Raw genomic sequence first — 24163 nt, 5'->3', positions numbered from 1 at the left:
AGACCTTAGTCAGAAATGAGCTACATTAAACTTTTAAAAGGGTTCAGAGCACTGTATCAATGATAATGGGCTAAGGAGAAGTAGATTTCTGGAGAAAATGCTTAGGTGCGAAAGCATTCTTGATGTCAATAAATCCGGTGTTGTGTAGGTAAACAGAATGATCCTTAAGTATCTTATTCCATATGTCTTACAGAATGTAGGAAAGGAAGAAAACAAAAATATTGAATGGGGAAGATGATATTGTTCATTATTATATTATTCAAATTAACAATGCACAGTAAAGATACATTTTTGTAATGTAAATATGACCGTGGAAACCAACTATGGTGGCAGGGACCAAGCAGGTCAGTTGCCATATTTTTTTTTTAAAAAAATCAAAATTAGCAACACTGAAGAACTTTGATGTTTCTTTTATGAAAATTATAGTTATCTATGCTTTCCCAAAATAAGAGAGGGAGGGAGGGAGGGAGAGAGAGAGAGAGATTCATGTTCTGTGTGACTGATATAATAAACAACCCTTTTCAGTTATGGAATGCACCTTAAAAGAAGGCATACCTGGAAATCCCTATCTACGGGTATATTGTTTTTTTTCCAGATGATTGAAGAAAGTCCAGAAGACTCTAAAAATGCTCTAAAATGTTCTTGGTTGATCCAGTCTTGTTGAAATTAGTCACCCTGGAAGGGCCTAGTAATTCAAGGCTACTGTGCTATAATGCAACCTCTCAAGTAGGGGAATATATAAAAGGTCTAAACAACCCACTTCTGTGCTTTTGTTTGAGTGTGTTAGGCTTATAAAGGTAGTTTTAGGTTTCCAGTTCAATTTTTATTCTGCAGAAAGAGAAAACACTAGGGGAGCATTGAAGACGATGGCATGGCAGGAAAAAAGAAAAGACAGGCTGAGCTGTGGATCCATTTGTTTTCCGTATGTGGTGATGAAGGGGTTTAGGGGTGAATTGTGAGCTTTTGTTTCTCTTCGGATACTCATGACTATCCCAGAGGAATGGAACAAAGTACCTAATCAAATTTTAAGCTTGCCACAATCCAAAATGTGAACAGTGTTTGCACATGGTCCAGAACATCTCCTGCAAGCTACCAAAACCTTATGCTTAAAGCTTGGAAGGCTTGGAAGGTTAGGTTCTTTCCAGGTTACAGCCACCTGAACTATGGTGTGGACATGATTTGTTCCTGATGAATGCTTTCTGGGCACTTGAGTAAAGCTCCAAGAACATTGTCCTATGTGTAATTATTGCTGTTACATGTAATCACCCTTAATTTTAGTATCCCTAGATTTTTTCCTGGGGCAAAATGCAACACCATACGAGTAGACTTCTGCTCGTGCAGCAGGACTGTCCCCTTCTCTCTTCCACCTGTAGCCCCCCATGCTCCCTGAAATCTGCTCTAGAGGGTCCCATAACCCTCCAGAACAGATTTTCAGATTGCACATAGGGTTGCAGGGGGAGGAGATATTGCTCCCTCTCTGTTCCTCTGATGGAAGCCCTTCCGTCCGTAGTGTGTGTGGGGAGGTTAATTTGATCTAATGCTTCTGGGAAAAGGTATAGGAATTTACACAAGGCACAGCTATGCTTTCAAACACAGTTCAGCTTAAATTTCTAATAGGAAAGTCTCATCTATGGTTTATGTTACCTTTGTTTATACATGTGCTAAACCATTCCTAATTCTTGTTTGGTAACTTCATTGTTGATTCCATGAGTGCAATTTAATCTGCTTTGCTTCAGGCACAGGCAATCAAGGAAAAAAACAAACTTTTCCTATTGTTTGTATTTTGATTTGCTTTTTCAGCCCAGAACACTAATTACCAAGTTTAAAACAAGAGGAGTGCTGTACTCATTTTCCATTTTTGTTTGTGTTGATTCTAAACTCTTATCTACCAGGGTAACTAACTTAACAAAATAAGAACTGCTGTGATATCCATTAATGGCATTTTAAAAAAAGATACTGTATCCAAAGAACTTCAATTTTCTCAGTATAGCTATTAGCTTTTATTATAAATAAGCAGAACAAAATAAGAAGAAAATATACTCTGGGGGACAATCATATATCTGGAAGAGGGCATGGACTAGATGATCTAACAGCCCTTTTTATCTAATTTCTGTGACTTACCTTTTATAGCCATTTGACAGTGCTAGAGATTGCTCCTCTTCATCAGGCAAACCCCTGTTCACTTCAAAGAGAGAAGCAAATGTAGGATTAATTTTCTTCTCATCATTCACATTACTAATAGTCTCCCCCTGTGCTTACCTCCACACCAAAGTTTATTTACTATAATTCCATAATCCTACTTTTAAAGCTAACCTTGGTTGTTACACAAACTAGAAGCGCTTCCAAAATCGTTTGTGTCTTCCTCTTGCAAATGATTGGCTATCTTTATACAGAGTGTAGATTTCCTTCCTCCACCCTTTCTTCTTCAGTGGATATGCCTAACCAATCCTCCCCCTTGTATAGGCAACAAAACTAAATTGCAACTGGCAAACAGATATATACAAGACTGGTAGATCATCTGTTACATCAGCTCTGTACAGTTCTATTCGACGTAATGGTGCATAATGATGATGATGATAAATGTATAGACTGTATAATTATGGTGTTGCTACTACTTCACATGTAGTCTTCAACACTGAAGTTACATGGATTCTAGTCAAAGGTTTGATCACTGACATCAGATATAGTGGACAAAAGGGTAAGAGAGAGCAAGCAGCACATGAAGGACAAATACATAGAGAAAAGATTCAGAAAAGCTGAGGCTGTGCAGGTTACTTTACTGAAGGTGTGGAACTGGAAGATCAGCCTTCAGGAACAAACTCCCTCAGTGATTAGGTGAGGCTATTCCAGGAACTGGGAGTGGCAGAATTCACAAATAGCAAAGGGGTGGGAGGAAAAGAAAGGGGTCCTCTGCTTTACAACATGGTTATGACACATCTAGTTATAACTCAGAAGCCCTGCTGTGAAGGCACATCCGCCTGAATTCTGGTATAAGGCTGTCGTTTGATGTGCTGGCAGAAAAGTCAGTATGCCCAATCCTAAACTCCTATTTACAAGAACAGAATGAATTGAGCTTTAAACTAGGTGAGTTGATTCAGCATCACATTTCATCAGCAGAAACGTACCACTGGCGGAACATACCTCTTCTCAGCCCCTCTCCCTGCAAGCCCATGCATGCTCTCCAGATCTCTGAAGGGCCCCACAACCCTCTCAAGCAGTTTTGGAGAGTGTATGTGGGGGATGCAGGGAGAAGAGCGGATGTGGAAGTCCCGTTCCACCAGCAGTACCCTTCTGTTGGTGGAACTTTGATGCTGGATCAAACCCAGTAAGTTCTTCATTATAAAAGCTTTGTCCCTTGGGCTTGCTTGAATAAACAATTATTGTTTAAATAAAACAATTATTTTTCTGAGTAACATTTGTCAAAATGTGTCTCCACACTCCTCTTTCTTTAGAAATTGTATATTCTTCCCTCATGGCATTTTGGGATGTTAGAACTCCAGAAGGTTGCATCACAATTTTACTTTTGGATTCAAGCCATCTTGATACAATTTGTGGCATGACAGTGAAGTGTTTGCTTGGGCTGTGACTGATGCTAGGACAGTGCATACTGTGAATGAAATATGTCAACCGCTAACAGTGATTTCAAAGGATTGTCACAGCTGGTTTAATACTTGATGGTCTGGATGATAAACAAACTGATAAGAGTTTTCCTTGTCAAATAATTTAGCTGGTCATGTCCTCTAGTGGTTACTCATGGAAGCCATAGGTGTCATTGAGAGAGGTATGGTCTGTGGGCTTGAATCTAAGTGGCAGCTGAGAATTCCACATAGTCTCCATGTGATACTTCTTTGGCTGATGGTTCTTTGGTTAGAGTTTAAAAGCTATGGGGGATTTTGTTTTTTGTTTTTTTACTATAAAAACCTTATACTATAAAAACTGTAAGCATGCAATTTCTCTGAACGTAGGGTAAAGGAGAAAGGAAGACCAAAGAGTGGGAGAAAAATATATTTTATATTTGTAGCAATGTGGTATGTTGAAAATGAAGAGTTTCTACTGAAGAATTATTTTCTACAAGAGGTTCTCCTGTAGTGAGATTTCTCTTCTAGTGTTTTGATCTATGAATATTTTGGAAATAGATCAATACACATGTAAAAGTACAAGATGATTTCATGGCAGGGTGATACACCCTAAGAATACTTAGCTGCATTAGACATTTAAACTATTTCCCACAAGAGATGATGGCTAAACCAGTAATCCTTATAGTTTACTAGGAATGCACATATGCAAATCCAGTTAGTTGTTTCACATGTCACTTGTTATTCATTCATTCATTCTCTTTTACCCCATTTCTCTGTAGCACTCCTGAAATGGCTTATGAAATAAAAGCCATATAAAATGCAATAACACTCTTCTAAAAAACTTGCAGATATAAAAAGATATAAGAGTAAAGAGCAGTCAATTTATAGTCCTTGTTGAATTATTCTTCACAATATGGTGAGTTAAGTTGTCCTTATTCCCATTGACAAATGGGGAAAATTGAGGCTAAGAGAGCATGAGTTTCCAAAGACAACATTCAGTGTATTCCTTTGCATGTTTACTCTGGAGTAAACTCCACTGTATCTGATGGTGCTCACTCCCTAATAAGTGTGTGTAGGATTGCAGACTTTGAGAGAGAGATCCTGTGTATGTGTACTCAGAAGCAAGTCTCACAATATTCAACAGAACTTACTTCCAGGTAAATGTATATAATAGTGAATCAGTAGCTGTGTTGGAATTTTAACTTAATTTTAACCAGGTCGAAGCTTCTGTTTCAGCTATGGTAAAATTCCAAAACAAACAAAATTGTTTCAGTATTTTAAAAGGCGATCAAAGTGCTTCAAAGAACATCAGTAAAGCAAATACGTATTTTTTTAACAGACAGAAAATATTCTTGAGGTTTCATTGTCTCTGCTGAAAGTGTCCATCCCTTTTTATTTTTGGAACTGCCATTGCTAATCTAGGCTCTGACAGCTCCTGGACTGAGGAGGCGCTCACGGGCACCACCGCACTGTTCCTGATTCTTTTAATGTAATTCCTTTTACTTGATGTTAATGCAAATTGTTCCTTACTTAAAGTAATAAAAGGAAATGAAGACACATTCGAAAATGAAAGTTGACTCTAATCCATTTGTCATCTAATACTAGCCTCTTTATCTTTGCTGCTACCTAATCTGGTTAAATGTCCCTGTTGTAGGATTTTAGTGTAAATCCTCTATAGGGAATAGGGGTTTCTCTCTCTCTATGTCTCTGTGTTGCAATTGGATTATTTGCAGTAAAATGGCTCAGCAGTTTGCTTGTTCCAGTTTAATTTTTTCTTGGTGATATTCTGAGAGTAATTTACAGTTCAGGCTGTATAGTGCATGCTGTAGCAGTTTTTCTCCTCCTCCCTTTTCTTTTCATTTTACATTCTCACTTTTCCTCTTGGAAATGAACAATAGCTTTGCATTGGCTTGGAACTAAAATAGAAAATATGATATCTTTATGTTTTCTTCACAAAGAGAGAGATAGTTTTAAGTATCTATTTCTAAGTTATTTCTATTACTTCCCTAAAATTATATCCGCTGTTCATCAGAAGTTGCATATAAAGGTGTTCTAATGAACTGAAAATTGCAGCACAATCTTAAATGTAGTCAGATGTAAGTCCCATTGAGTTCAATGGAACTTAACTTTGAGGTAAGTGTGTATAGGATTGTAGCCTCAATCAAGTATCTTATGCTATATGGCAGTGGCTGCCTGGTAATTCTTTTTCAGTTACTGGACTAAGTCAGGGGTATGCAACCTGGTGCCGTTCCTATGTTTTGGACTATAATTCCTATAATCCCTGACTGTTGGCCATACTGGCTGGGATTTATGGGAGTTGTAGTCTAAAACATAGGGGCTGGATCCAGGTTTAGTCATACTTAAGAGTAGTCCCATTGAAATCAGTGGACTTGGGTTAGCCATGGGTCTACTGTAAGTATGTCTAACTATGGACATAGGTCTAGATCCAACCCTTGGAGAATATCAGGTTGGCTGCCTCTGCAATGAGAACTCCAAAATTATTTATCCCTTCCTCCAGGCCATGTGTGTGTGTGTGTGTGTATAGGTGAAAGACAAGTGTGTCAATAGTTTCATTTTAAGGAAGCAGTAGGGCTGAGTGCATGCATAGCTTGAGGATGAGGTTAAAACAGGCATGAGGGAAAATGTTTGTTGTTGCTTTGGGGGTTAAATATGACTTGCCAGGAATCCACCTTTTCTTCTTTTAAAAGTTTGTCCTTTAAATATCGTAGGGCCAAGAGGAATGTTGCTGGGTTTAGCAGATGCATGACTGGCTCTGGCTTGTAAATGGCCACTAATAATATAACTTTTGAACTGCTGACACGTGGGTCTCATTTGTGGCCAGATCTGTGTGTCCTGAAATGAACTTTGTAGCACATGTGGGTGAGATCTTTGTGTCAGCAGTTTAAACATTACATTATTGGCAGCTGTGGATAGGCGAAAGTGATCCTTATATCTTCTATACCTGATAACAATCAGCAATCAGTTGCTTGCTTAGGCTTCCTTAATTCACAATGCTAAAGCCCCTCAAAATAACACAGTGCAAACAGTATGACTTAATCAAAACAGGGCTTTAAAAATAAATTAAATACCCCCTTCTGTTCCATACGACCAGTTTTCCCCTAAGTGGTGGGTGGGCACTATATATGTCATGAAGACTCGATGACCGTGTGGGCCCCTTCCAACCCTACCATTCTATGAAACCCACCTAGATAACTCACAATGATACGAGGAATGGCTGTCGAGACATAGCAAGGCACCAAAGGGGCTTGACTTTACAGGTCAGCAGTTGCAATCTAAAGGGTGGTCCTTAAAAACAATGAACATATCTTGGTTGACCCCCCTAGAAAAGGGATTGAGTCCCAGAGTGTTAGGGAAAGGAAGGACTCATAAGCTTGTATAACAAGAGGGGAGAAAATAACTGAAGATATTCTGATGATCACTCTTACTGTGTATGAAAATCTACAACTCGTTTTCTAGCCTTGGGGATTGTGTGTGTTTCTAAACTGCTCCCGTAATGTTTGTGCAGGGTCGCTTTGTTAATGCAGCATCTTTCCCACACTCTTCATTTTCTCTTTTCGCAGTCTAACAAAGTCCCAGTTGTGCAGCACCCACACCATGTACACCCCCTCACGCCGCTTATTACGTACAGCAATGAGCACTTCACACCAGGGAATCCTCCTCCACACTTACCAGCCGACGTAGATCCAAAAACAGGTAGGTTCAAATCGTTATTGTGGAGAGATGTTTGAGAAGTGGTTAGGCTTTGAGGAAGAAAGTTTCTTGAAGTATGATAGAGGTAAATCAACTAAGGGAATAATTTTTGCTTATGAGTAAGTATAATAAAAATAAGCATTTTCAAATGGTGAAAAATGATCATGTCGGTTATAACTTACTACCTACATTGTCTGCTTAATTGGCCTTAGGATGCTGTTCCCTGTCATTTAGGCCTCAATTTCATTTTAATGATAACAACTGAACAGAAATAACTACAGTGCATCTATTTCTAACATTTTTGTGTGGGATACATTCATTAAAAACTAAAAACTAAAACCTCAGTTGTTATTGTTGTTGTTGCTGCTGCTGCTGTTGTTTTTAAGAATTACTTATAATACTGTGCAGGTACTCACTGTTCCAAAAAGCTACTCCTGGAGGTTCTATTTTGACTACGGGTATAGATAATTAACTTTATCAATAGTTATAGCTAATTCTGAAGAGTGGAAATGAAGCTTCCATTATAGCAAAAATTAAGATTACCTAGTTTTTCTGTATTGATTTGAAAAAGAAATTACACTCTATTTTAAAGATTATGTTTGATTTCTGAGCCATTTCCCAATGCTATTTTTTGGTTAGATTATGATGGCTGTCTTATCCTCTCTAATTCTTCTCGTGGATAAAGTAAACCGTCCCAACATTATCTGATCATTAGCCTTTAATTCTGTTTTTTAAAAAAACTAAAATTATATGCGCAATTCTGAAGTCATGTTCTTGAGACTAGCTTGTTGACTTCATTGGAATTATTCCAGAGTGATGTGGCTTGCTAACCACACTCAATGAATACTATGCATAACCTTTTATCCCATGTTAAATGAACTCCCATAGTCAACTGTTACTGTGTTGCAGGATTGGATACTGTTGTGCCTTTTAACCCCTCTGCTACATTCTGGATTTTGTTTGTTCCAGTCTAAAGGGTGATTATTGTGCACGCGTGGCACTCTAAACCCTGCTTAGATTTATTAGTGTTAAAGTCTAGACTTGACTTATTTTGTTAACTGATATCTATATCTATATCTATCTCTCTATCTCTCTATCTCTCTATCTCTCTATCTATCTATCTATCTATCTATCTATCTATCTATCTCTTAGCCTGTTGCCCTAGAGAATGTAATAGTGGCAGTCTTTGTTCTTCACAGAGTCCTCAGAGGGCTTCATTTTTTTTGTTAGTCCAAATCCCTGCAAGTTAATTAAAAAGTAAAGTTGAAACTGTGACTACATGTCAGAGCTTGTTAAAGAATTGCCACAGTTGTGATTAACATATTTAGATAATGTATCCAAACTTTGCCTATGAATAAATGAACTGGCACTTCCTTTCTTTCTTTTTCACTTGCCACAATTGGGCTTCCTTTGGATTTCATGTAATTCTAGCTTTGCATAGGTTTAAAAGGAGCCTCATCCATCCATCTTTGAGTATTTCAAGTACATGGCAACATAGTCTGACACCCATTTAAGTAATGGTAGTACAGGGAATAGTTTTTAAATGGTTATCGTAAAACATATGATTAGTGTCTGTAGACTGTTTACTTTTCTTCTAAGAACATTCTTTCAAGTGTGCACACAGCTCACTGTATGGTTAAAGCCCTGTTAATCTGTTTGGTTTTTGTAATGGAATAAAAGCTGCATTTGCCTGAAAATATCACACAGGAAGATTTAATTTAGAGATTAAAAGCTCCCTGAGTGACTTAAAAAAATAGTTTTTCGGCTGTGAATACAGTGACTCTTCATTTTAATGCTCGCTTTTCTTAATTCTGCTTTTGCTGTATTGTGAAGAATTGCGTTCTTTTGAGAACCCAACCCTGTAACATTTACTCACTTGAGAAAGTTTGAGGATGTAAACATTGTAAGCTATAAATATATCAACTATTTAATGGACCCTATTGGGACAGTTCCAAACAAAGTGGTTCAAGGATTGCATCTTATTTGCCTTATCTGAAAACACAAGGATGTCTTTTCCAAAGAGAAATATAAAACCAAAGTTTTTTTTTAACTTGTTTTTGTTCCAGATTAATACTTTAGGTGATGGTGGTGGTGATTTTAGTTTTCGTCATTTCTTGAGCACTTTTCAGATTTAAATGTACACATTAAAAACTGTCCAGTTTGAATATATTTAAAGAGGTGTTTGAAAATACATATGACATTCACACGTGCTCATTAAGAGCCAGTATTGGCTGTAGTTCTCTGTTGAGTGTATACTCACTGGCAAAGCTAGGTTTGTGGCTGGCTGTGAAGTATTAGAAACTGGCTCTTCTGTATGTAAGCCAATCCAAACTGAGTCCATTATTACCCACTTATACTTAATAAATTACAATCATCAGTTGAGTATGTAGATGCATAACGCTCCCAGATCTCTAACCTTAGTTGAGAGATAGAGACCCGGTTTGTATGTAACAGCGGCAAATTGTGAGCTAATTAATTAACCCCTTATTTGCTGGGCACGTTCCGTGGCCGTTTTTAATATTCAACCCCTGTTCGGGCAGATCGGGGATTGTTATGTGATGTCCAAACCGAGACACTATATACTAACCATGGGCTAAACAACACACAATTAACCTACAATCAGTAGATAGGGTAACTGTGGGTTGTTTAACCCACAATTAACCTACAGTGTCTGGGTTTGGACATGACATACCAATCCCTGATCAGGGCTTGAATATTCAAAAAGGCTGTGGGACATACCCAGCGCATGCCTCAGCAAATCTTAAATTAATTAATGCATAATTTGCTGCTGTTATGTATGACAAGCCCCAGAAAGTGGACATCTGAATCACACACTCCCCAGCTCTGCCTCTCTCATGTGTTAATTCCCTACATATTTTGGCTTTAACCATTATAAAGGATTATGTGTGCTCTGGAGGGACAAACTACACAATACTTTTAACATGTAGCACACAGATACATTGGTTCTTTTTTCTTAGTCAACAGTAAGCACTGGAGACCCAATCCAGATCAGGACCCTAGAATGGGGGCAAAGGATTAAAGTCCTCCTACCCGTCACACTAGGATTTTGATCTAGATCAGAGGCCCCATGCTTATTGTTGAGATAGGGTGAAAAACACAGATGTAGCTTCATGCTATATATAAAAGTTTGAGTATATAGAGAGAAGTTTGACCATAACCAGGGTTAACGCTATCCTGAGTTCGCTTCATAACAAAAATTTGAATCTTGATAGTGTTAATCATGACTAAGTTTAGTTCAAACATAACACTTAACTATGAATTTTTCTTCCCATCAGAGAAGGGAAGGGGAAATTCACTTGCAAACATGGAAGGAATATGCAAACCTGTGGCCCATTCCTAAGTTTTGCTAGATAACAGAAACATTGCATCTGCCCAGACCTTTGTGACTCTTGCTGTCCTTTCAAGATAACTAATATGGATTAATTTATCCTTTCAAGACAACTTAATATGGATTGATTTATTCATACATTTGAACTTACTGTTGTTAATACTAATGCTTGGTTAGAACATACTCTCTATGTTATTACAGGAATGGTATTTTAGATTTAATAACAGCAGAGCAGTCCAAAGTAGAGCTGGGGATGAGCACAGTGGCAGATCCACCAGTAGCCAAGGGAGAAGGGAGGGATTTGGGGGGGGTATTTTTCAGTAAACTTGCATAGCTGACGACCCCATCCCAGGAACACAGAGTGGCTTTGGATTCAGTCCAAACCAGCTCCTCCCCACCTGCTCTCTGCCCATAGAATGTCCTAATTTGGAACTTTCTGTAAGCTACTGTCAGTGGCAGAACCACCGGGGGTAGCTTATGGCCCACGTGAGTGCCAAGCTCCCCCTCCCCACACACATAGGCACTGCTTTCTGCTGGCAGATGGGCACCAATGCACCACCCTAGCCCTCTCCAGCCAGCAATGTTGGTGTGTGTGTGTTTAGGATTGTGCTCTTAGGGCACAATCTTATGGCTGCTAGTCAGTGGCTAGATGGCCATAGGATAGATCGGTTTCCAGGAACCAACCTCCACCCCCTCCTGAGCCACTTCATAGTCAGTGCGGAATGGCCCTGCACCCCGCGCTCGGAGAAGGAGATTGGAGCGGCAAAAATGGGGCATTCCTGGGGGCATGCCAGGGCAAGGAAGGAGGAAATGTCGGTACGACACTTCCTATGTGTCGTCTGTCTGCCCCTTCCCGTGCTCCGAGGTCTCCGAAATTGGCTATCTAGCCACGAAAGCTGGGCAGGGGGAGCAAAGAGGAGATCCGTTCCTCACCACTCCTCCTGCCCTGCACTGGATAGTCAGTCATCCCCAGGCTTGGAGGCAATTATCGACCCAGATAGGATTGCTCCCTCCGAGTCTTTTTAAAAAGTCATTAATGCATTTAGATTTGCCATTCTATTGATTTGGAACAGTGAAAAAAATGGATTATTTTTCATTGTTCCAAAACAATGTGCATCCTGTACAGAAACATGATGCAATTGTTTGAAAATTAGTTTAAATTGTTATGTGGTATTCATGTAGATTAGTGAAATAGGTGTCTACCCTCCCCTCTCTTCAGATATGCTTGTTGTCTCTTGTTTTGTTTCATTCTCTTGGGTCTCCATTTTTTCCCCTTACCATCAAGGTTTTGAACTTTAGAATGGAAATGAACTCAAATCCTGAACAAAATAAGAACAAATGTGGTTTATATAAGCTCTAGACAGAAAGCTCCTGGAAATAGGAAGACACTGCAGCTTTAAAATGGTTTATTTTAGAAAGTACCTTTTCAATGACCTGAAGGTGGCTGCGCAAGGAGGCTACGCACATGATGGTACAAAATGAAAGTAGGGTTGGAGCCTCCATCCTTTTAAGACTTTGGGAGAACAAAGTCCTGCATGGTCTTTGACTGTGAGGAAGAAAACAGATCAAATGTCCTACTTCTCTAGCTGAGTCTCATTTGCTTACTGTACTAAGCAGGCCACCCTGGGGAGGATAGGTGAAGGCAATGGGCCATGTCTTGAGAATAGGAAGTACAGTTATAAAAGGCAGAAAGAGTGATACTCATGGCATAGAAATTTGTATGACTATCCTGCCTTTTTCTTTTTCATTCCTTTTTTCCTGCCCTGACCCAATTTTATGACGTTTCCTTTTCCTCTTCCCTAGGAATTCCACGGCCTCCACACCCTCCAGATATATCTCCTTATTATCCACTATCACCGGGCACTGTAGGGCAAATCCCCCATCCGCTAGGATGGTTAGTACCACAGTAAGGAGTTCCATTTTTTAAAAATTTTCTTCTTTATTTTTCATTTTTGTATAGACATGTATTTGTGTGTGTGTGTGTGTGTGTGTGTGTGTGTGGGCTGGTGGTGGTGAGGCTTAATCATGCTTATTTCCTTTGCCTGAAATGTGTATATTAAGATAAGCATGTTTGCCCATTTATGATGTGGCCAAATCAATAACTTGGTCAATAAAGATTAAATGAACAAGTGATGGGTCATAGAATGTTAAATAAGAGTGGAGCTTTTTGGCCACATTTCATTTGTCCTAATTTCTAATGACCTATGAAGCTTAACTTTCAAACATCACAAAAATGGTGGGCAGGGGATGAAATTTCCTGAATGGTCTCATCTTGAACCATTTGCTAATTTTGGTTGGTAAGTTGCTTCTAGGTTCACTGGTACTAGTTTGAGAAACATTGCAATTGCACACACCTGAATAATTCCTTGTTCTCAGGGCTTGGGAGAATGTTTCCTTAACAAATTCTTGAAACATAATTCAAAAATTGGGAGGGAGCTATGTGAGCTGGTGGTGGTATGAGAGGAAAACAAATTAATTTTAAAATGTGCAATAATAGGAGGAAGGAGCAACTTTTAGTCAGTATTTTTGCCTTGTTTCAACATGTCTAATGACAAAACTACTTATTTTAACCTTAGATTACTTAGACCTTGAATATTAAAACAGTGCACCATATAAATTATTTAAGTGCCTGTGCTAAAAATGTTATTGTATTGTTCAAAAAGATCTGAAAAGACAGGGAAACAATTTTCATTCTGCATCTGTATTCAGACTTGTGCATAAGAATCAGAGCTGGTGCAGTATTTATTTGTGATGACCATTTACCTCCATTTCCATGGATATTGCATAGCATTGGTCATATTAATCTGGGGAAAAAAACACCAAAGAGGCCAAGCCTGAAACTGATGCTCAAAAAAGAAAAATGTATTGTGGTGAGTAGTATGTCCAACATATTTCAACTAGTTTACTTCTTCAGGAGCAAGCAAATTTTACACAATTTTGTTTCACTCTACGTTTTGCAATAATTAATTGGAATATGCTCAAAATGAATGGTTGCAACAAGACAATGTAATAAAATTGTGTAAGATTTGCATGGCACTGAAGAAAAGAACTAGCCAGCTGGTCAAAATGCATTGAGCATGTTGGACACCACAATCCATTGGTACTTCTAAACATTAGTTTGGGTTTCTCATATTTTTACTGGTTTATTGGTGCTCTCCCCTCCTTTCCTTCTGCTTGGCCTTATTAATTCAACTTTGGCTTCAAATGATCTTCTCTGCAAAAAACCATTCAGCATGTCAGATTTCATAATATCCAAACAATCTATCAGTTTGACAATTTCGGGGGGGGGGGGCTGTTTCTACTGGGACTGGACTGCAGTGGTGGGCAAAAAGTAGATCAACTTCAGCTCCCAGCATTGCTAATTATTGGCCATGTTGGCAAGGGCTTATGGGAGGTGAAGTCCAAATCATCTGGAGATCTACCTTCTGCCCACCGCTGCTGTACTGTATACAACTTAAATAAATTTGTACAATTGGAACCTGTAGCCTTTTCTGTGGCCACCTCGATACAGTCATTTCCTTTTACAACCTTCTTCCTGACCTATGGGATTATTATTTATTTTGTAGATAAAAATGTGGTGATATCATAGTAGGGTTGGAAGGGGCCTATAACACCATCGAGTCCAACCCCCACTACGGGCCATGCAGTCCCTACAGTTTTAGAAAACAAATCCTATTTATGCTACACAAAGTGCACACGTGGATAGAAAAAAATAGCTGGAAGTTTAACATCACTACCATTGAGACCTCTCCATTACAATTATCTAATCAACCACCACAATGCGTTTGGTTTCTATGTAGTAGCAACGTTTATACAGTACCTTGTCTGTTGATTGGTTGTTTCCATGTCATCTGTATGCCTGAGTAGATTCTACAGAATTAAGAAGTAATAACTGCTTAGGCATTTCAGAGTCATTTTAAACTAATAGGTATCAATTTTTCTCTTGTTCTATTCATATATACAGCTTTATTGTACCTCTCATGCAACTTTTTACCTCTCATGCAAAAAGCCCTAAACATCTAATTCCCTTAAAAGGTACAACCATCTGACTTATATTTATATTTTTGACCATTCTACAATAAACAGACATGGGATCCACTCCATACTGAGATGGACTGGGTATGTTTAACAGAGCATCCTTTAAGGAAAAAAAGCACACCCCAAATAAAATCTTGCCCATTCAGTTGATACATTTGAAGGACAGATGAAAAGGACTAGCCAGCACAGACAAACTTCAATCAGAAAAAGTTGTGTAGCTTTCATGCGGATGCTGTTTTGCATGTCGCTGTATTTTTTAATTATTGTAATGAGGTATGATTGTCTATTGGTTACCCACAATACTTCTTGGGGACTCTCCCCCGGTAACTCTTGTCAACACTTGTTAATCTGACAAAAGGCTACAAATTAAGCTCTGTTAATTTAATGTTTTCTCACCAAGATCTAAATACCGAAAGAGGCCCAAAGCGCAACTGAAGTCCTTTGATTCACTGTACTTTATTTTGGTATAAATTTACATTCATTATTGTTTTCCTTTGGATGTGTAGCCCTCAATTAGTGTGATGGCTCCATTAAAGCAAGCAAGACTTCGCCTTTAATTATTACAACAAAACACCTAGTTTCAGCTTGGGGAGAGGGTCTCTATTGACATAAGCAGAGGTTATAAAATTTAATTAGCCATTCGTATCAGATTTATGGCATTCAAATTGTTCTGTGTTTCTTTCCTTTGATCCATGCTGTACAATCCCCAAGATTTTTGTTCTGATCAAATGAGAATAAAGCTTACTGTGCAGAGATTTTTTTAAAAAATGAAAAAACCACATACCCTTGCTTTTTTATTTTTAACTTATTTTCTCCCCCATCTTTCTAGGCAAGGTCAACCAGTCTATCCAATCACAACAGGGGGATTCCGGCATCCCTACCCAACTGCTCTGACTGTCAATGCTTCCATGTCAAGGTGAGTTCAAAGTACCTAGGTCCAGAATCAGGGGCATCTGTTAGTTCTATCTATCATTCTTTGCTGAGCAGTGAGACACTGCTACAATATGCCTTGATTTAGTTATGCAGTGATCTTCCTTTTAGTTTCAGGGAAAAAACTCCCCCTGTCCATCATTCCCAGTTGACTATTGTATAAGTCAACTATTGAAGTTCACTGTTTGGGAAGTACATTTATTTTAATTGCTAACTAGCTGGGGGAAAGCATCATAATAGCCCAATGATATCGAGAAGCCAAGGCATAATGCTCTAACAGGTTTTGCTTTCTCTATGGCTCTCATTTAAAGCAGAGTTTTCTATGAAGAATGGAGGCTGTAGGCTTTTATTATGCAAGCAAACTTGAAGGAGTGGTATTGCAATTTCTCCTCATTCCCAAGCTCAAAACGTTTTTAGTTGACATAAAAAGACCCACCTGATCCTCTAAAGGTTTAGAAGTATATATATATTCTCTCTCTGCCCCAACCTCCAATTAATTCCAGCTAATTTTCCAAGGGCTGCTAGTTTTATTTACAAACTGCTTGGCAGCACTATGTTTAAGTAATCACTAATTGCTCCTAATGATAGTTTTATTCTCTGTTCATCTGATTTTCAGTCTAGTTAATTAAATCGGTGGAGGTTTAGACTTTCCTGATGGGCTGAAACAGCTAATCCATTTTGATGATGGCACATAATTAAATTAGCATGCATTACATAGCAAGGTTCCACATTCCCCCTCATCTCCAGCCCCCCCCCCCCCGCACCTCTCCAATCCCTGCACTTAATATGTGAAGGTTAGATTACAGAGGAGGAAGGGCTTGAAGATGCAAAGGGCTCGAAGAAGCAAAAAGGAAGCATTTCTCAGCAAACTTCTCTCATAAACGTGCAAAAGAAATTATATTCTATACACAGAAATATAATTACAACCTGGATTCCCTCATGATAACTTTTTTATTAATATTTCACATATGTGGAAAGGATAGGCAAGCTAATAAAGGGCATTTAAATAGAGCTGGGTTCCTCTTAATTATTGTTAGTAAAGCTGTTCTATTTACTTGTTTAGTTTTTCAAAAAGGGCATGATGGAGGGAGAGAAGGGGGGATATGAGTTATTTTCCTCAGATATGCCTTTATGAAAGGGATCTAGTTAAAAAGGGTATACATCAAATTAAATACATTATTGTGATAATGGGGCAACAGAAGTACAAGTCTATTATACTTACAGCAGTTATAGGAATTGTATGCTCCTTGCCCTGTTCTAGCACATCCTTTGATATTCATTCTATTCAGCAGCAGGGCCAGGACTTCTCAGAATTAAGTGATGGGTCATTATACTTTAAACACCATGGAGAAGCCTAGATTGGCAATTAAACAGCACTTGCTGACACTTGCTTGTGCCACTCTGTGACCCCCTTTAGATTGAGATGTTGGAGCTCGGGGCCCTCAGCCTGCTAAATTGGTAGCAGGCACTTCTCCTGACGAGGGCTGGCTCTGAAATCTGCCGGCTTCAAAGGGAGCGAGATCATGTATAAACCATAATGTGGGTGCACCGTGGCTCGAAAAGAGAGAGAGAGAGAAAATAAGGCAGGAATAGATGAAATGTTACAAGTGCAAGAGGAAAATGAGAGGATAATGACAAATCTAATGCAACTCAAAGCAGAATTGTTGCACGAAAAAATGCATCCCACTGCTTGTGCATAAAATCAAGGCAGGCAGATGACATCCAGTTAACAGAAACATGTCAACAGTGAAGTAAAGTGAATGTGAGTAAGAGAGAAGCCCCTGAGACAGCCAGGAACAAAAAAATTAGTTGTCCTTAACAAGTTACGGTTCATCATTATATTCTGGCTTGGAGCCATAAAAGCAGACAGGGGTATATAATGAGCTGCTTAGAATTTTTAGGGTGTTTATTGCAATTCATAGAATACTGGTCTGCAGAAAGGAATTTCTCAAAGAGTGGTGTGTGTGTCCTTTATATAATACACTATGTTGTACAAACACACACACACATACACGGCATATAGCATTTTTAAAGAAAATTACATATATACATAGAGGGCATAAACACTAGCACACAAAGAGGACATGTTAAACGGACAAAATACTTAAAAGTATGTGTATTTTTTATGTCATATGTGAAATTTTCAATATTATGACCTGAACATACAAATAGTAATTAAACATTTTTGCTGACTTGCATTTTTGTACTTTGCTAAATACACTCACGTGTAATTGAACATGCATGACACTTTTGCCCTCAAAGATTTAGGCTTGTCCTTCTTTGACACACAGGAGTGCCAGATATGTGACTATTATAATCATGCCCTGTTGTTTTTAATAATATAGGAAGGATAATTAATATTTTTAACTATGTGCCTTCTCATCCAGATGTACATAACTACTACAGTAGACTGCAGTTTGTTTCTCACACACTTCTGTGAAGCTCAAGTCATCTTTTCCTTAAAAACTGGGGAACTGACCCATTTTTGCCTCCTGTATATGCTCTTGAATTTATAACTGTTCCTGCTTCTTTTATGCCTTGCCATACCCCAAAGCCTTAGCAAGCTTAATGACCACCTCTTTTTTCAATTGAACTTAAAATTAAATCTGGCAGAGCAGCTATTTTAGTAGTTGTAATCAAGAGTCCTGTGTAACTTCTTAAAGCAAAACCAATTTGAGATTTTGTAAAGTAGACCCAACCTTGATGCAGTAAGCGGTCTGCTCTTCAGATCTTGACGAAATAGAAAACTTTCTCTGCTCTTCCTTGACTCCTGCCTTTGGCATACCACTTATCTTTACCTGTCCTCCCAACCTCCAGATATTCTGCTGAAATTGAGTTTTAGTTAAAGTAGTCTAAAAAATAGATTTTCATCCTGACCTTGCATTGGCTATTGTTTCCATGGGCTGATTTTCATGTTGTTTTGGGACTATGTTCAAAGTTGGTATATGGTATACCATGCTGGAGCATATACCATGCTGGAGCATTTAAAGTTGGTATATGGTATACCATCCTGGAGCATATACCATGCTGGAGCATTTAAAGTTGGTATATGGTATACCATGCTGGAGCATTTGTGTGAAAAAGATTGCATATTTTAAAAATTGTACTGGTGGGGGGGAAATGGTGGTTGTCATATTGTTTCTGTGATGTGGGAACTTTACATTTTTCTCACACAGGAAGACGCTCTTTCACACAAACTCTTTTCCATATAAAAATATGATAAAGACATCTGCTGTTTTACTTCAGCCTTCCCCAACCTGGTGCCTTCCAGATGCATTGGATTACAACTCCCAGCATGCCCAAGGTTGGGGAAGGCTGCTTTACGATACCAAAAACAATTAAAATTGGTTCTGACAATGACATTTCAACATGGCAGTTCATTAATCAGTCAGTACAGTAGTTTTTTGAGATAGTAGTACATCCAGCTTCTCAATTCTCTCCCTCTTATCACAGAATCAAAATCAAGCCAATACAATATCTCCTGCCCTTGCTGTTGCCATAGTTTTGGGGGGCTTTGGGTATGAATTGGCCACCATGTTCTTTTCTTCGCCTGCACAATCATCTGCAATAATAATTTACAAGTTCGTTCTGAAAGTGAAAAGACCTTCTTGCTTGCCCTTTTGTCCGTTAGCCCTTCAAGAACAAAGCAAACAAGCAAAAAGCCAAGAAGACTACAAATAATGTTCCCTGAACAAAAATAATGTAAGCTTTCACACCAAAAGTAGTTTTCTAGGCTTGTGGATAGTCTCTGTGTTTTGGCACTTTGGAGATGAGCTCATGCTGCTTACCTCCTACTCATACTGCTGAAAAGATGCAATTACCTAAGACAGTCTTCCGCTATCTGTTGCCCTCCAGTTGTTTTGGGCTACATCTCCCATCATCCCTGACCATTGGCCTTTCTGGCTCGGGCTGCTGGGCATTGTCATCCAAAATATCTGGAAGGTACCAAATTGGAGGAAGCTGAGCTAAGGACTAGAGGACCAATTGCAATATTTACCCCATTCAGTGTATCTCATGTAGATACACAGCCCAATATGGCTTAGCTGGATTCAGCTAGGCTACAGAATTAGAAAGAGGTAACAGCTTATCAGCTTGAAAGATAGGGTTGGCAACATTGAGGAGTGGGAATCCCTTCTCCTGTCCATTCTCCTTGCTCTGCCCCTTTAATACCTCCTCTTTCCCGTTTGCTCCTTCAGCTGTCCTGGGCAGTGAGTCCAATGTGAATATGTAGTGGCAGTGACTGAGTCAGGTGATGAAGCATATCCATACACTGAATGCTCTGCACATTGAGTATTTGAAGCCTCTGTGAGCTGGTGTAGGGGTCAAAAGGAGAAGCAAACTATAGTCTGCACCTAGAGCCACCTCACTTTGTGTTCTTCACTTCTGTCCTGCTGAAGCACTTGCATTGACATCCACCCGGTTTGGACAACACAACAACCCATGGTTTAAGCAAACCGTGGGTTGTTATGAAGGAGCAGAGGTGATTGAGAGTGCTGGCTCTCATCTGCTTACCCACTCCTGTTGAACTAAACAACCCAAGGATGTTACATCCCTGGGTTTTTAGTGTGACATGCGAACCCAGAATTGTGGGTTGTTGGGAGAAGGAACAACCCAGGGGTGGAGCATCCCTAGGTTGTTTAGTGCAGGTGGGCAACCAGATGGGAGCAAACATGCTCACTTGCTCCCAAACAACCCACAGTTTGTTTAACTGTGTGTTGTTGTTTCATCTGAACCAGCTTAATGAGAAGTGTAGAGCAGCTTAAAAAATAAAAAAAAGAGTAGTAAAAGCAGCATTTTGATGGTTGGGGAGGGGAATACCTGGGATGCTACATTTTCCACAAGATCCCTCTACCCATTGACTGGGTTTGGATGAGTTGCCATGCCCACGGACATATTCAACCTGTGTTCAGGGGTTTGTCATGCCAGCCAGGGGTGCATGGGTTATGGGAGGATTAAACTACCCTCACATAACTCATGCTCGCTAGGTTCACACAACACAACAATGTTTAACTTATTCAAAAAGGCCTCAGCCTCACTGTGGGTTAAATAACTCACGGTGTGCTGTTGTGTTATGCAAATGGCCCCATTGTGAAGGGCCCTACTCATTGTCCGGGGGAAGAGGTAGGTTTCACACTACCTTAGTATTATTTAGGACATTTATTTAGGAGACTATAAAGATTACTGACAGAGAAGGGAATGTTTTTCTTCTACATTCTCCTATTCATTAGAGCCCATTTATTTTATCCCATATAACTCAGTGGGATCTAGTGTCTAATCAAGAACAGGTTTTGTATCTCTTCACCCTTCTCCCCAGATGTGCTCCAAATTGCACTGCATCCTTAGTCCCATTAAATTTGGTGAGGGCCACCAAGAGCTGGGCTAACCCATAACTGCAAAGCTCTACTACCCCTTCACTATCATTTTCTATCCATGTGTTCTGTATCTTGGTTATGCTAGAAAAGTATCATAAAGAGATGGAATCCAGAAACTGGCTTTTATGAGAGAGACCTGTGGAATTTTATGAGTAGAGTGAGGTGAAGAAAGAGATCTACCACTGCAGCCCTTCCCCCTTGTTCGCTGTGCTTCTTCCCCATTCTCCCATTGCCAGGGAGATAGAACATTGCTGTTTGAGTGAGACAGGTCCAGTAATTGCTTTGTTACCTTAGGCTGGTGCTACCTTAGTTGGTCCATTTCTCATACTTGGTCTTCCATATGAGGCCCAAGCATGAGAGAAATGACATAAGTGACACATATCTATTTATACAGCCATTTGTTTATACAGCTATCCATTCATCTGTACACACACACACACACACACACACCTTCTAGAGTAGGGTCTTCATTAGAATTGAAGGAAATTTATTTAAAACATTTCTAGACTGCCTTTCAGAGCAGAAGCCCTCCCAATGCAGTTTAACCTAGTCAGCTATAATTCTAATCTGGATTATTTTACCATTAGAAAGTGTGTTTACATCTTGCTTAGTAAAAGATGGGTATGGGCACATACATATGATATGGCAGTATTAGGCTGCAGAATTGAGTGCTATGTCCATCACATGTCTCATATGTCCCCCATTGCATGAAATATACCACCTTTTTTCTTTTCAAAGATTCCTTGCTTTCCCCTTTACTTTACAAAGTCCTGCTTACTCGTACCTTTTAGCATTTGTTGAGCATAATGTGACTCACAGTGAAATACACTTGAAAGGCATGGGTATGCTTCTGCTTCTGCATGCTATAGAACATATCCCTTCTCTGCATGATGCTTATTTAAGAGCTTTCCCCTCTCCCAGATCCTAAGGCTGCTTTTAAACCTAATGCCCCAAATGAATTTCAAGTTTGATTTTTGGTAGCCTGATGAAGTATTATAGGGCAGGAGTTAAAGAATAAGTATTATAGCCAGGGGTTAAAGCTACAAATTTCCTCATGCTACATTAAAAAAAAATTAATAAACTGAAGAAAATTGTGGTGCCATTATTGTTTCATTGCTAATACACATCAACAAAACATCCACCCCTTAATCTTCAACCTACTTAGCAGTTCAGATCTCCAAAGGTTGGTTCCCCATAGTTTGCTGTGATTGGAACCTGTGCTTTACATTCTGGTAGAATGTAAAGCACAGTAGATGTGCTGAAATTTCATTGTCTTTCCAGGTTCATGCGTTGTATTGTTTTTAATTGTTGTATACCACCTTGATTTAGCAAATAAGCTGGTATATAAATATTAATAATAAAGTAAATAAACAAATTGTTATTTTTTATAAGTTGTTCAAAATCCTAAAGTCTTCTGTTAGCTGTGATAATGAATGAGTGATTAGTTTTCATGACAGTAGAAGAATCATGACGTTTAATTTATCACTAATTATCGCTGCTAGTTTTCATATGCTTGTCTAGATTTTGTGTGCTTATTAAATGCCTTGTATTATATGTGTGTACACACCCCTCCCCATTCATTCATTATTATTCTGACGATTTACACAGCTTTCTCTCCTCTAGGTTCCCTCCACACATGGTCCCTCCACATCATAGTTTACATACGACTGGGATCCCTCATCCAGCCATAGTCACCCCAACCGTCAAACAAGAATCCTCCCAGAATGATGTTGGCTCACTCCACAGCTCGTAAGTTCTTTTTTTTACATAAAAATCTTTTCTTTTTTTTAACAAACTTTGATTTAATATATGGTTAGCATTTTAAGAATATTTCCTTTACACCTTTGCAGTAGAAGGTGTGGAGCACAGGAAGCTGCCTTTATACCAAGACACAGACCATTGGTTCATCTTTCTCAATATTTACACTGAATGGCAATGGTTCTCCAGGGTTTCAGATTTTTTTTCTGAACTCAGTTGGGAGATACTGGGGATTGAATCTAGAACCTTCTACATGCAAAGCATTTGCTCAACCACTGAGCTACAGGCCTTTTCCTGTGTGATGGGTGCTTTAGGCTTACTTATACAAGCACCTATGCTGTGATTATAGCCTCTTAACTCACATCTACCTCTGATTGTTCATGGTGATTTGATGTCAAATACATTTAAAGAGACCCCATCCAGCCTGGAAAATCAGAGTCTTCATTTGGAGAGTGCCTGCAAAAAAAAAGGAAGAAGAGAAGAAAAGGTTTGCTACCACATGACTGTATAGATATGTGGAGTCTGTGGCAAACATGCGTAGTTTTTGAATGAGCCAGGATAGTGAACAGAAGTGTGTAGTTGAAACACTCTTGAATTCCTTATCGGTGTATTCATGGGTTGCTTATAACAAAGTATTTACAACCTCTGAAACAACTTCAGGTATCCTTGCCAAACAGTTCCCAATCATTCAGGCTACAGTCGGTGTCTGTGATCCTGAGTAGAGTCTGTCAGTTCCAGTGAGACTTACACATAACTATTGCCCACAAGAACCCAAATAATGATTCATGTGCATATGTTGCATACTGAATAGTCATAACTGTATTGATCAAAATTACAGTTAATCAACAGTTCAGACATTTTCACAAAGTACAGCCCCAACATACTGTGCTAAACTTCTCATTTCAGAGGCATCATAATCATCTCACTTAGCTTTGCTGAACCACACCATTCAGAGAGCCACATGCTGGGAATAAACAACAGGAGATACATCACAAGGAGGCTATTGTCTTCATGCTTGCAGGCTTCCTGGATGTATCTGGCTGGACACTGTTGGAAACATAGACCCCGGGTCTGATCTACTAAGGCTCTTCTTACATTCTTATGATCCGGTGTGCTTTTACCCAGGCCCAGCTCAAAATACATTTTACTTCCAACTCCAAAATCAGGGGATCTCTCTCGCTCTTGATTGGTCTCTGCCCAAATGGCTTGAGACCTCAACACCTACTTCTCGGCAAGAAAATCAAGATCAAATCAAAAAGCAAGCCTTCAAGGCTGTCCTCAGCCTTGAGAAGGGACTACAGCTCCATAGAAGATCACCTACTTCGTATGCAGAAAGCTTCAGGTTCAATCCCTGGCTTCTCCAGTGGGTAGCAGGGTGGGAAAGACCTCTCTGTCTGAGAATATGGGGACATGCTGCCAGTAAAGTA

At 39.2% G+C, this 24163-nt stretch overlaps 1 protein-coding gene across 16 annotated transcripts in view; it reads left to right on the top strand.

Moving 5' to 3' along the window:
• The window catches only part of TCF7L2 (transcription factor 7 like 2), a 256898-nt gene that overhangs the window by 209823 nt on the left and 22912 nt on the right, over positions 1-24163 (top strand). For 11 of the 16 annotated variants that reach the window (XM_084846184.1, XM_084846190.1, XM_084846188.1 and 8 more), the window contains 4 exons: positions 7160-7292; positions 12442-12544; positions 15506-15592; positions 22587-22727. In XM_084846184.1, coding sequence (XP_084702310.1) covers positions 7160-7292; positions 12442-12544; positions 15506-15592; positions 22587-22727 — 464 coding nt within the window. The remainder of the gene's footprint in view (positions 1-7159; positions 7293-12441; positions 12545-15505; positions 15593-22586; positions 22728-24163) is intronic. The other 5 variants (XM_084846186.1, XM_084846192.1, XM_084846196.1 and 2 more) reach the window with 1 other exon arrangement.

The sequence above is a fragment of the Heloderma suspectum genome, chromosome 3 (assembly GCF_057233095.1).
Source record: "Heloderma suspectum isolate Gila_16-S chromosome 3, 16-S_ref, whole genome shotgun sequence".
In the NCBI taxonomy this organism is placed as follows: Eukaryota; Metazoa; Chordata; class Lepidosauria; order Squamata; family Helodermatidae; genus Heloderma; species Heloderma suspectum.
Note: the sequence above shows the minus strand (reverse complement) of the source record. Positions and strands in the feature narration are given on the sequence as shown.